General features: G+C 42.5%; 1 protein-coding gene across 1 annotated transcript in view; it reads right to left on the reverse strand.

The window, feature by feature from the left end:
• Nucleotides 1–9706, reverse strand: part of PRKAR2A (protein kinase cAMP-dependent type II regulatory subunit alpha) — a 59974-nt gene extending 50268 nt beyond the window's left edge. The window contains exon 1 of the mRNA XM_066557969.1: nt 9292–9706. Coding sequence (XP_066414066.1) covers nt 9292–9541 — 250 coding nt within the window. The 5' untranslated portion in view covers nt 9542–9706. The remainder of the gene's footprint in view (nt 1–9291) is intronic.
• Between the last annotated feature and the right edge of the window lie 1017 nt (nt 9707–10723).

Genomic DNA, 10723 nt, shown 5'->3' on the forward strand with positions numbered 1-10723 from the left:
GATTGAGTCCAACCACAAACACAACACATCCACCATTGAGCCAGGTCCCTGAGCACTGTGCCAAATCTGCTCATGGATGCTCACAGTCTCAGCAAGAGGATTAGACAAAGAACATTCATTCTGACAATTTTTGGATGCAACGTTAAAAAATTCCTTGACTGAAGTGAGGCACAGCAGGTGGCAAGTGCTGCATGGTTCAGCTTCCAGATTAATTGATTTTTAGGAGCAGAACTTCTAGGATACTCCCCCGAGTCACACAGTGCTTCACAACAAATGGACACACTGCAGATCTTCCAGCTATGGAAAGCTAAGAAAAGCTAAAACCACTAGCAAAATCAGTACACATCATGCAAAGTTAAATTATTTCATAGTGCTATCAAAAAATTGGTAAAACAGTTAATAATTATATGTTTCCAGCAGTAAGAAATTAAAATTACTTCACAGGGATTTAAGAGATGGTCATAAAAATTACAAATCATGTTTGTGGCTTTTTACCATAAAGTTACAGGATCTTAAAATTAGAATTAAAAACATGGTATCTAGGGATGTTTAACACTACAAAAATTGGTCTTTGAATATCCCCACTCTGAATAGGATTCATTTTTAGCATTTTATAACAAAACTACACATGGAATCTTTGCCCCACCCATCCCCAAAGGTGTGAAAAACAGAAGACTAAATATTAATCTATTCTAATAAGCCATCTTTCATAATTTATGAACCTGAGAACCCTGTGAGTCTTACAAATACTTACAAATTTTAATCAGAAACACTGGTAGCATCAAATGTTTGAAAACTGTTTCTGAACAATTACTTTTTTCTGAAAAAAGAAATTTAAAAAGCGGTGACTCAATCTTAGAATTTTCATTCCAGGACTGTACAAGAGAAATCTTTCAGAGAGGGGTACTCCCATGCCCATGAGAACCAGCTCCTTCACTAGAGATGTCCTTGAGGAAGCAATTCTTCCTGAACAATCATAATTAGCACAAGTGCTGCCACAAAAATAAGTGTTTACTGGAGCCTCACCAGGAAAAATAACACAAAAATATTTGTGGCTTTTTTTTTTTTTTAATTTCTTCTATGGAACACAGTTTTCTCAATAGGAAGCAGAAAACAATATGCTGTCCCAAGGGAGGAAGAACCAAAATGGAAATGAAGAGCCATTGTGACATCCTGCTTTATAGCACTTTGTCAATATGCAATCACCAAGAATGAGGAAATTGGCACCACAGTCGATTCAAAAATACAGAGGAAAACTACAAAGCAGTTTCTCAGCCCTCATCCAAAACCCACATTTCATTCCCCACTCAAGCTCCACACACATTTTTACAATGTTCTTCTGCAATGACAACGCTCAGATCCAGAAGGACAGAACAGTGACTGCTGGGAGAACATGCCCTCTCCCTCCACCCTGCCATCCTAACCCTTCCTCACACAACAGCTCAGAGTGGGATTTTGTGACAATTTGCTCAGTTCTACTGGTCAGGCCCCTGATCTCACCATGCCTTCACTAACACCCAAAAAGGAATGCAGGGTTCCAGACTTCTGTAAGATGACCTCACACCAAAAGCTGACATCATGCCAGCCCCTGCAGGCTAGAGACCATTTCTGAACAGAAGCAAAGCTGTTCTGCAAGCCACCAGGAAATAAAAGGAGAGAACAGAGAGTGCCTTAGCATTTCTTACAAAATAAACCCCAAGGTGGTTGTTGGTTTTAAATGACAATAAAAGCAATGCTACAGAAGGAATACCTGCAAGTCCCTACCTCATGCCCTGAAGAGCTGTTCCTAAAGATGATTTCTCCCCTAAAGGGAATTTCCACATCTATGCACAGAGAGCTGCCACTCTCAATCATTTACCATTTCTACAGAGAAAATAAATGTATGGAAAGGACTAGCAGCAAAACTGCTACTAATAAATGCTGGCCTTTGTTATACATGATTAATTGTGTATTTATGAGACAGAAGACAAATCCTAGCAGTGTGAAAACTGTAAGAGAGGGTGCTTTCCTCTAAATCTCCTCTCTCTTCTAAGTATCTTTCTCACTACAGCAGAGAACACTGCCATCATCTCCACAATTCTCACAGGTAAAATATTAATGACCACAAAACAGTTGCTTGTTCTGCACAGTGGATTTCTGGAGTTTCTATACAATGGCCCCTCTTTCAGATCCATATTTTTAAAAGGGAAAAAAAAGCTTTTACATTAAAGGATCTCATAAGCACACAACCTTTATTAGTATTACTATCATAGTAAGACTGTGTAGGTCTTTTATGCAAGAGCATTTTGTCCACACTCAGATTTCCCAGATTTCCCCCCAGTTGCTTTTCTAGCCAATGTTTGTTTGATTTATTATTTCCCTTGTCTGTTTCATATTACAGTGAGGTGTAAAGACATGAAAACTGCAGACTGGAGAAGAGTACACACCATTTGCTGTGGAACTGACAGTACCTCAGGAAAAAAATTAAATCTGCATGAATCAAAGAATCTTGATGGATCAAAAACCACCAAATAATTGTTACATATCAAAGAAGTACTGATGCAAAGACAGGCATGGAACACAAAGAACTATAACTAAAGGAATCTACAGGACCATCACAGAGGAAGGAATAACATCCCTCTAGAAAAGGAACCAGCACGTTTTATGAGTTATATTCATTACTGTCTCCCTCTTCTTTCACAAGAAAATATGAATGATCATTCATGAAGCTGAAGACGTTACTGAAGCCAGTGGGAAACATTCATAGCTCATCTTGGCTACATTTCCAGTCTTCATTTGAATAATGAGCAACTGCTCTGTCAGACATTAAGGTTTTTAATGACTGACTGGTGAATAGCTCCAAGTGAGCTTGTTCTCTGCTGTCTCCTCCTCTTCCCTGAGATCTCCATTGTTCTATTTTAGGTAAGAGGGTACAAGAAAATTTCAGTATTAGCACAAGGGGAACACTGACAGAATTGTCTCAGGATTCTAATATTAGTTTATTAAATGAACAAAAAATACCAAAGTTAAATAGAAGCTAATGTTCAGTACAATATCTAATACCGATATACAATCTCTTCCTTTACCTTAATTTTAGAACCAGCTAGAAAAACACCATTTCAAAAGCTTCTTTCAACTTTTCTTATAATAAACTTCATCAACATGGAAACACAGGCTTTTAAGAATTCAGCAATTATTTGTAATGGCTAGTTACCCACTTCATAGTTAGTTATGCTCTTTTAGAAGTTCGTACACAGAGAAACTGCAGGATACCAACAGAGCAGAAACAGTCAAGGATTTATCTGTACAGTTATAGCAACTATCTAAAGCTCTTTCTGAAAATAACAAGCTTAAGAGTTATGTGAAAAGTTACTGGTATGCAACAGACTACAAATATGAATTTAAATGAAATTTTAAACAAAGAAAATACTGCATGCTTCCTCACATTTTAGGACATACTGATCACTTAAAGCAGAACAATTATGTCAAGCCACTAACTGCAAACTGAAGTAAGAGGGCATCTTTGTGAAGAGATTGTAAGGAATATCTAACAGATGTTACAGGAATATTAACAGCTCTGAGGGCAAGACATTACAAATAACTCTAAGTGTACTATGTCAAAACTGCAAGAAACTTAGCTTTGATAATTAACATAGAAGCTCATCCTTCCTGATGTAAACCAATATACATTTGGCAATATCCAAGGATATCTGAATTTCAGTCAAACCCATTATAATTCTCTGTTCCTCAGCCAGTCAGCACCTTTTATCCCTTTGCTTCACACTTCTAGTTCATTTACTGTCTCAGGTAAGGATGTATTACAGACACATTCTCATTGAATTTCCTTTGTATGAGGACTGATGAAACATTCCTTCAAGCCCCACTGAGCTACAATTGGTGGCTTCCTTAGAACTACATTATTAGTTCAAAAAATTCTTAGTCTAACCTTATAATACAGTAATTGCAACCTTAAGAACAAATGCTGAAAAGCAATTTTATTGTGATAAACAAATACAGAAACAAAAAGGCCTCCAGGGGAAAAAAAAAAAAGTATTTACATGCTCTGTCCAAACAACTAAAAAGAACTAAAATCAGTCTTCCTTAATACTTAGTTTATCTTCAAAATTCCCCCATGAGAGCAAGATAAATAGAGGGAGTGAAGTTCCATTAGTACTAACAGCAGCTACTCTATTTAATCCTTCAGATTTAAGTCATGCAGAACTGCCTGTGTAAAAGCAAAGACATGTGCAAGTATAGCAGCTGCACAACAGTAGTCCTTCATATTTAAATTAAACACATTCAAGATACTGTGCTGCCAAAAATTAATATAATTACAAAATTAAATGCAGAGATATATTCCTCTTAAAACACAGATGCATCGCTAATACTTTGCTTTACAATTGACTTCATCTCATTGAAGGAGACCAATGAATAAATAAAACTCTAAAGCTTCTTCTATACCTTCTGGTCACTGGGCTTGTTTGAACATACCTTTCAGAACACAAAGCAGGAATGTGCATTTCTTTTCTTTGTATACCAAATTCAAAGGTTTAATGCAGTCAGATCATAGAATTAAGGTGGAAAAGACCTTTAAGATCACTGAAGCCAACCATTAACCCAGCTTTTTCCTCTACCTCCCTAAAAATCTAGAGACTACTTAAGGAGAGTACAAAACACTTTTGTTATAACCACTATTTTAAAAAAGTAATGTAGAATTAGTAATTATCAGATTATGAGAGTGTTCACTGTGCTACCTAGATTTTAAAATACAGTAGCTACTCTTTGGATTTAATTAATATTGCACATTTGAAGAGAAAGCTACTGTGCTTTATTACCAGTTAATTGACAGTTAAGGATGAAGTAGGTAGGTGAAAGCATTAGTAAAAGCTTTAAAGTACTTTTAAAGTACTTTTAAACTTAAAGATGGTATCTCACAGCAACATGTGCAATACTCCATTAATTTGATTTATATCTGAAAACTTGAACAGTATTTTTCAAAAGGACCACTATTATTCTTATGCTATACTGCAAAAGTTTTAACATCATCCAATTCCTGTAATTCAATAGGTTTCATTGAATTATTTCAGGGAAACAGCAAGGAGTTATGCCTAACCTGTGAATTGATGTAGGCAGAGCATAAATGCTTTGTGATTGATATAACACAGTGATTTCTGAGGAATTCCACAGGACATCACTTCAAAATAAGAAAGCATAAGCAAATGATACTTAAAAATAAGAAATCAGGCAATCTAAAACAGGTTTAATTTAATACCAAGTGTTTCCATTAGCAATTAAATAGTTAAATATTTCAAAGATGCACTGAACTCTTATTCTGTACCACATTCAAGATCTAACGATGTAAACGAGCATTTCTCCACTCCCTTCTGCTCAGATATTCTACTGATGTCTTAAAGATGACATTTAGCAAATCCTCAAATTTTAATTGAGAAGCTCAGTGCAGAGCTAAAGAATCTTTTCACCTGCCCATCCAGATTCATATGCAACACTTCCCATCACACCAAGAGAGCATACTGAACAGGATTATTTCAAAAGCAAAATACTAAGAAGGGCTCTCTTTTGCTCAGGGAGCAGCTGAAAAGCACATCCTCTTTCCTTCAATATCAAGGCAAAATCCCGAGAAGGAAAAATTTTATTTGCAATAAAATACTTGTAATTAGTTGAAACATCTGAGTTGCTCAAATTAGTATAATCCCAAAAATATTTCAGTGCCACTGTTAGTTATACTTAATACCCCCAAAAACACATAAGTTTGGTGGTTTTATTGTTACAAAAAATGAGACAAAAGAGCAAGTTAATAGTACAGCACTTTGCATCTTTGTGCAACTGCCTCAAGGGACAGGGAAGCAGAGCCTCTGCCTTCCTTCAGGTGTGCTCCTCAACAGGAGCTTCCCAAAGCAGTCATTCAAATAGTGAACAGACCCTTTCTGTGGCGTTAATTTCAGCCTTAACACATCCATTCAGAGCCTGCTTGTTAGAAGTACAAGTATCATGGTCAAGGACACACTTTAAGAATATATGTCTGTCCTTGGTTACATTCTAAGGCTGATTTTTGAAGATCTTGCTTTGCACCTTTCCCAACCCTCCCAACTTCTCAATTTTGCAGTTAAACCCAACAAATAAAGGCTCTGAGGGAAGTGTTGTATCTCTTAAATTCTCTGCCACAGCCCACAGTGGATAAATGTTTCTGGGGACTCCCCCACAACTATCATCATTTTATTTTCACACATGCCTTACAATGCACTCTGCTGAACAGCCACATCCTGATGCCCTTTGATCACATGTACAAAAACAGTTAAAATCAAGGATGGAACTCCAGGGGGGGGTCAGTCAGGAAACATAAACCTGGAAATAATTTCCTAAGTATCACCTAAGAGTGATCATCCTAGGAGAATAAAAGTTTGGGGGTTTTTTGTAGCCTAGCTAGTTTCAGTGACTTTTAGCACATGGATGGAGTTCCACTGTGGCATCACTATGGCTACTTGAAGACATTTGCCACAAGGCTTACACCAAAGGCCAGGACCTCCTTCTGACTTGTTTCTGTTACCATATGCACCCAGCACACAAAAAACCCCACATAACTTATCTGAAATGTTATCTCAGTCTGAGTGTGCAGACACAGCCCAGTGACATACACAGATTTAATACTGGGCCAGACACACACACGAAGAAAAGCACATTATTTCTAAAGATCTCTCCTACTCCCAACATACACAGTAAGGGTAATTATTTAAACTAGGTGTAAGTTTCCTTAACACCGTCATTTACAAAAACAACTGGCCAATTTCATTTTTTTATTTATAAACAGACATGGAAACATGTTTGAAAGATCCATGTGACCTGTCACAGCAAATCAAAGGTAACAAATCATAACCTAGGAAAGCACAGTGAAATTCACCAAAGTCTTTCCTAAATTGCCTAAGATGAAAAACTGCAGTCTTGACAAACAGTATTCTGGTCCATCCAATGAGATTACCTGGCTCTCTCATTGTGTATGCTTTCCCTATCTCCACATCATCTTTAAATACAAAGCAATATAAGCACCCAGGATCTTGTCTTCCACAAGGCCCAAGTACTGTCCTACCTATGACAGTGATCAGGTACCAGAACCTCTAACTTAACATTTTTCATTGACAGAGACACAACATTACAACAGAAACCTAAATAAGACATAGCCATGGTTGCCTGTCACTGTTAAACAATGCAAGAAAGAATCATTTCCTTGACCCTCCAGAGGGATCCTCACCTGCTGTCACAGAGAACATGGCTCTGTTCCTGGGAAGCCACAAGGGGGGAACAGCTTGGGTTTTCAGAGAGGAAGCAAAACAGCATTACTGACAGTGGCACTTGCACAAAGGGCTCCACTACAAGAAGTGACAGTGCCCAGCCTTGTTAATTTAATTTTCTCTCTGACTAAGATAGAAAGATGATGAGCAGAAACATGAAGCAAAGGAACCACCCTTCTGCTCTGAACAGCCTCGCTATGGAAAGCGGCATTTGAAAAGCTGTACGCCACCATTACATTTTTGTTTTTATCTGAAAACATTTAACTTCAGAGGATTCCTCCACCTGCAGCTGCAACATTCAAAAATAAAATTTTACACTTACTTCCCTGAAGACGGTATTTCAAACCCCGTATCTAGTTAAACTGATCACAAAATAGCAAAATCGCACCCAAAGACAGACTTTCTGGTGGAGTGGGGTTTTTGTTTGGTTCTGTTAGTTGGGGGTTTTTTTGTGGTTTGGGTTTGTTTTTTTTTTTTAAGGAAAATATTAAATACAAAGATATTGCACATTTTTAAGAATTACATAGAACTAGCTACTGAAATTTTTCCAACACGGAGTTTAATTTTAATATACATTCTGCAAGAAACTCAAACTTCTTTCATATTTAGAGATGTTTGAAAATACTACTGACTTTTTTGCAGGGCAAAAAAATCACTTGTAATTTCCGTAAATCTGTGCTCATATTTGAACATTCCCTTAAATTCAATTCAGTCACCATCAGTGTCCACACGTTTACCCTTCATTTTTCATCTATTCTTCTTCATGCTCTAAACAGAGCTTCTGTCTCGTAAGAAAAAACATCCAAACCCAGACACTGACTGCAAACTGGTTTTCAATTCAATCTGTCCATTTCACTCTTGTCCCCTCGCACATTCCATGTCCTGTTTGTCTATTTTCATGAGCTTAAGATATGTTTCACTTTGTGAAGTTCCCAGCCTAAAAGCACTGCAAAAAACAGCTGATGTCTCAATGCTTCCTTAATAAAAACAATTATTTGTTTCACAGCTTAATTCTTTCCTGCTCCTCTGAAACTGTTAACCAGGGAGTAGCTGTTAAGAGCACACTGCATCCACAAGGTGACATCAAGTAATTGATCTAAAAGAGGATCCTCTATCAATAAAAGTCAGAAACCTTTACGTTATAGGTCAAGGGCACAAGACCTTCAAACGAGGGCACTGAAACTTCAGGGGAAGCACGCCTTTTCTCACCTTTCCCTACCCTTTAAGCTACTTTCTAACAACGAGAAAGTATTCAGTCAAAAAAATTCTGGGTGTGCCAAGTACCACCATTCACAGGCATTTTAAATAACTTCTCACACTGAGGCTCGATTACAAATACTCTGCGTAGCCTAAAACACACAGTACAATTCTGACAGAATCAAAATTTCAGTATCACAAGTGGCATTTCATTGTCCAGCTCAGGTTAAGTATCTTTCCCATCTTCGAGACTAGCAATATAAACAGCAATATACAAGTGGCTTTGAATTTTAATACGTTGCTAAATAGCCAAAGTTATTTCAGTGCTTTATAACAGCCACTTAAAATACACAACAGCGGCAATAAACTACCCCAGTTTCAGCGAAAAAATCCCAACCACTCTTGTCCACAACGATTTAAAGACAGAAATGTAAAGATAAGTACAGAAGAGGTTGCACAATAACACATGATCTTCCCTATCACATGCTTGGCAGCGCGCTCGCTGCCCGGCGATACCCGGTCAGACCCCGGGGCACTTCGGCCGCCCGGGGCAGCGCCGGACACCCCCGGCACGGGGCTCCGGCCCAAGAGCCGGGGCCATCCGGGGCTCCGGGAGCTCGGCCGGAGCCCACGGGGAGCGGCGGCAGCGGGAGCCGGCGGAGCCTCTCCCCCATTCAATCCCTGCTCGCTGCCCGCCCTGCCCAGCGGCGGCGGCCGCGGCACCGGGCACGGCGGGGAGGCGGCCCCGGGCTGGAGCCCCCGGCAGGACCCGCGCTCCCGGCGCCTCCTCCGCGGCAGCGCCCGCACTTACGCTCGAAGTCGGAGTCGGACTCGTCGTCGCCGCGGTCGGGCTCCTCGTCGCCGTTGGACTCGGTCTGCATGGGCTCCCCGTCGAAGCTGACCACCCTGCGGCCACCGCCCGCCTCCTGGTCGCGGGCATCCCGCAGGCGGGCGAAGTACTCGGCGGCGAAGCCCAGCAGGTCGGACGGCCGGTGCCGCAGCACCTCCACCGTGTAGCCCTGCAGCAGCTCGGTGAGGCCCGGCGGGATCTCGATGCTCATGGTGCCGGACACCCGGGAGGCCGCCTCGCCTCCCTGCCTCCCACCCTCCCTCCGTCCGTCCGTCCGCCCCTCCCCGCGTCCGCGGCCGGCGGTGCCGGTGGCGGTAGCGGTGCGGGCTCAGGGCCTCCCAGACGGGCGCGGACCGACTCCCGCCGCTCCGGTCACACGAGCCGCGGGGCGCGGAGGGGAGGGACGGGACGGGGCGGGAGCGGCCCCGCGGCGCAGGCGCGGAGCGGGCGCGGGAGCGGGCGCGGGGCTGCGGCCGCGCGTGCGCGGGGGCGGGGGGGGGGCTCGTGCGTCACGGCGGGGCGCGGCGGGGCCGGGGCGGGAGCGGGCACCGGGCACCGGGCATGGGGAGCGGGGGAGGCTCGGCAGAGACGGGACAGATCACTGGGTGCGTGCCTGGATGGTTCCGCTCTCTGGAAGACTGATGGGCGCCCGCCGCTCTGCGCCCGCCGGAGTCGTTAAACCCCGGTCACAGCGGGTTGGGCCGGCTGCGGGCGGTGTTGGGAAAGCTCCGGGCCACAGCTGGCGGCGGCATGTGGGGAGGGGCGCAGGTCAGGCAGGCGCCTCCCGGCCGTCGCTGCTGCGTCTTTATTTTTCTCTGATTTCACATCAGTGGCCCCGTACATTCATTCCTTGTCAGAATCACAGAACAATTAGGCTGGAAAAGTCCTCTGACATCAGCGAGTTCAGCTTTGACCAAACACCACCGTGTCTAGACCATGACACCGAGTGCCACATCCAGCCTTTAATCCTTAAACATATCCAGGGACGGTGACGCCATCCCTGGGCAGCCTGTTCCAATATCTAGTCACCCTGTCTGTGAAAGAATTCCACCTAATGTCCAACCTAAACCTCCCCTGGCACAGCTTGAGGCCACGTCCTCTTGTCCTTTTGTCGGTGTCATGGGAGAAGAGGCAGATTCCTACCTGGCAACACTCTCACCTATGTCTGGAGAGCAATAAGGTCCCCCTAGAGCTTCCTTTTCTCCAGGCCAAACACCCCCAGCTCCCACAGCTTCTCTTCACCAGACTTGTGTTCCAGAGCCTTCCTCAGCTCCGTTCCCTTCTCTGGGTCACTCCAGAACCTCAATGTCCTTCCTGAACTGAGGGGCCCAGACACAGACACAGCAGTCAAAAATTCAAAGCCACTTGTATATTGTCTCACCAGTGCCAGGGA

The sequence above is a fragment of the Molothrus aeneus genome, chromosome 12 (assembly GCF_037042795.1).
Source record: "Molothrus aeneus isolate 106 chromosome 12, BPBGC_Maene_1.0, whole genome shotgun sequence".
NCBI lineage: Eukaryota > Metazoa > Chordata > Aves > Passeriformes > Icteridae > Molothrus > Molothrus aeneus.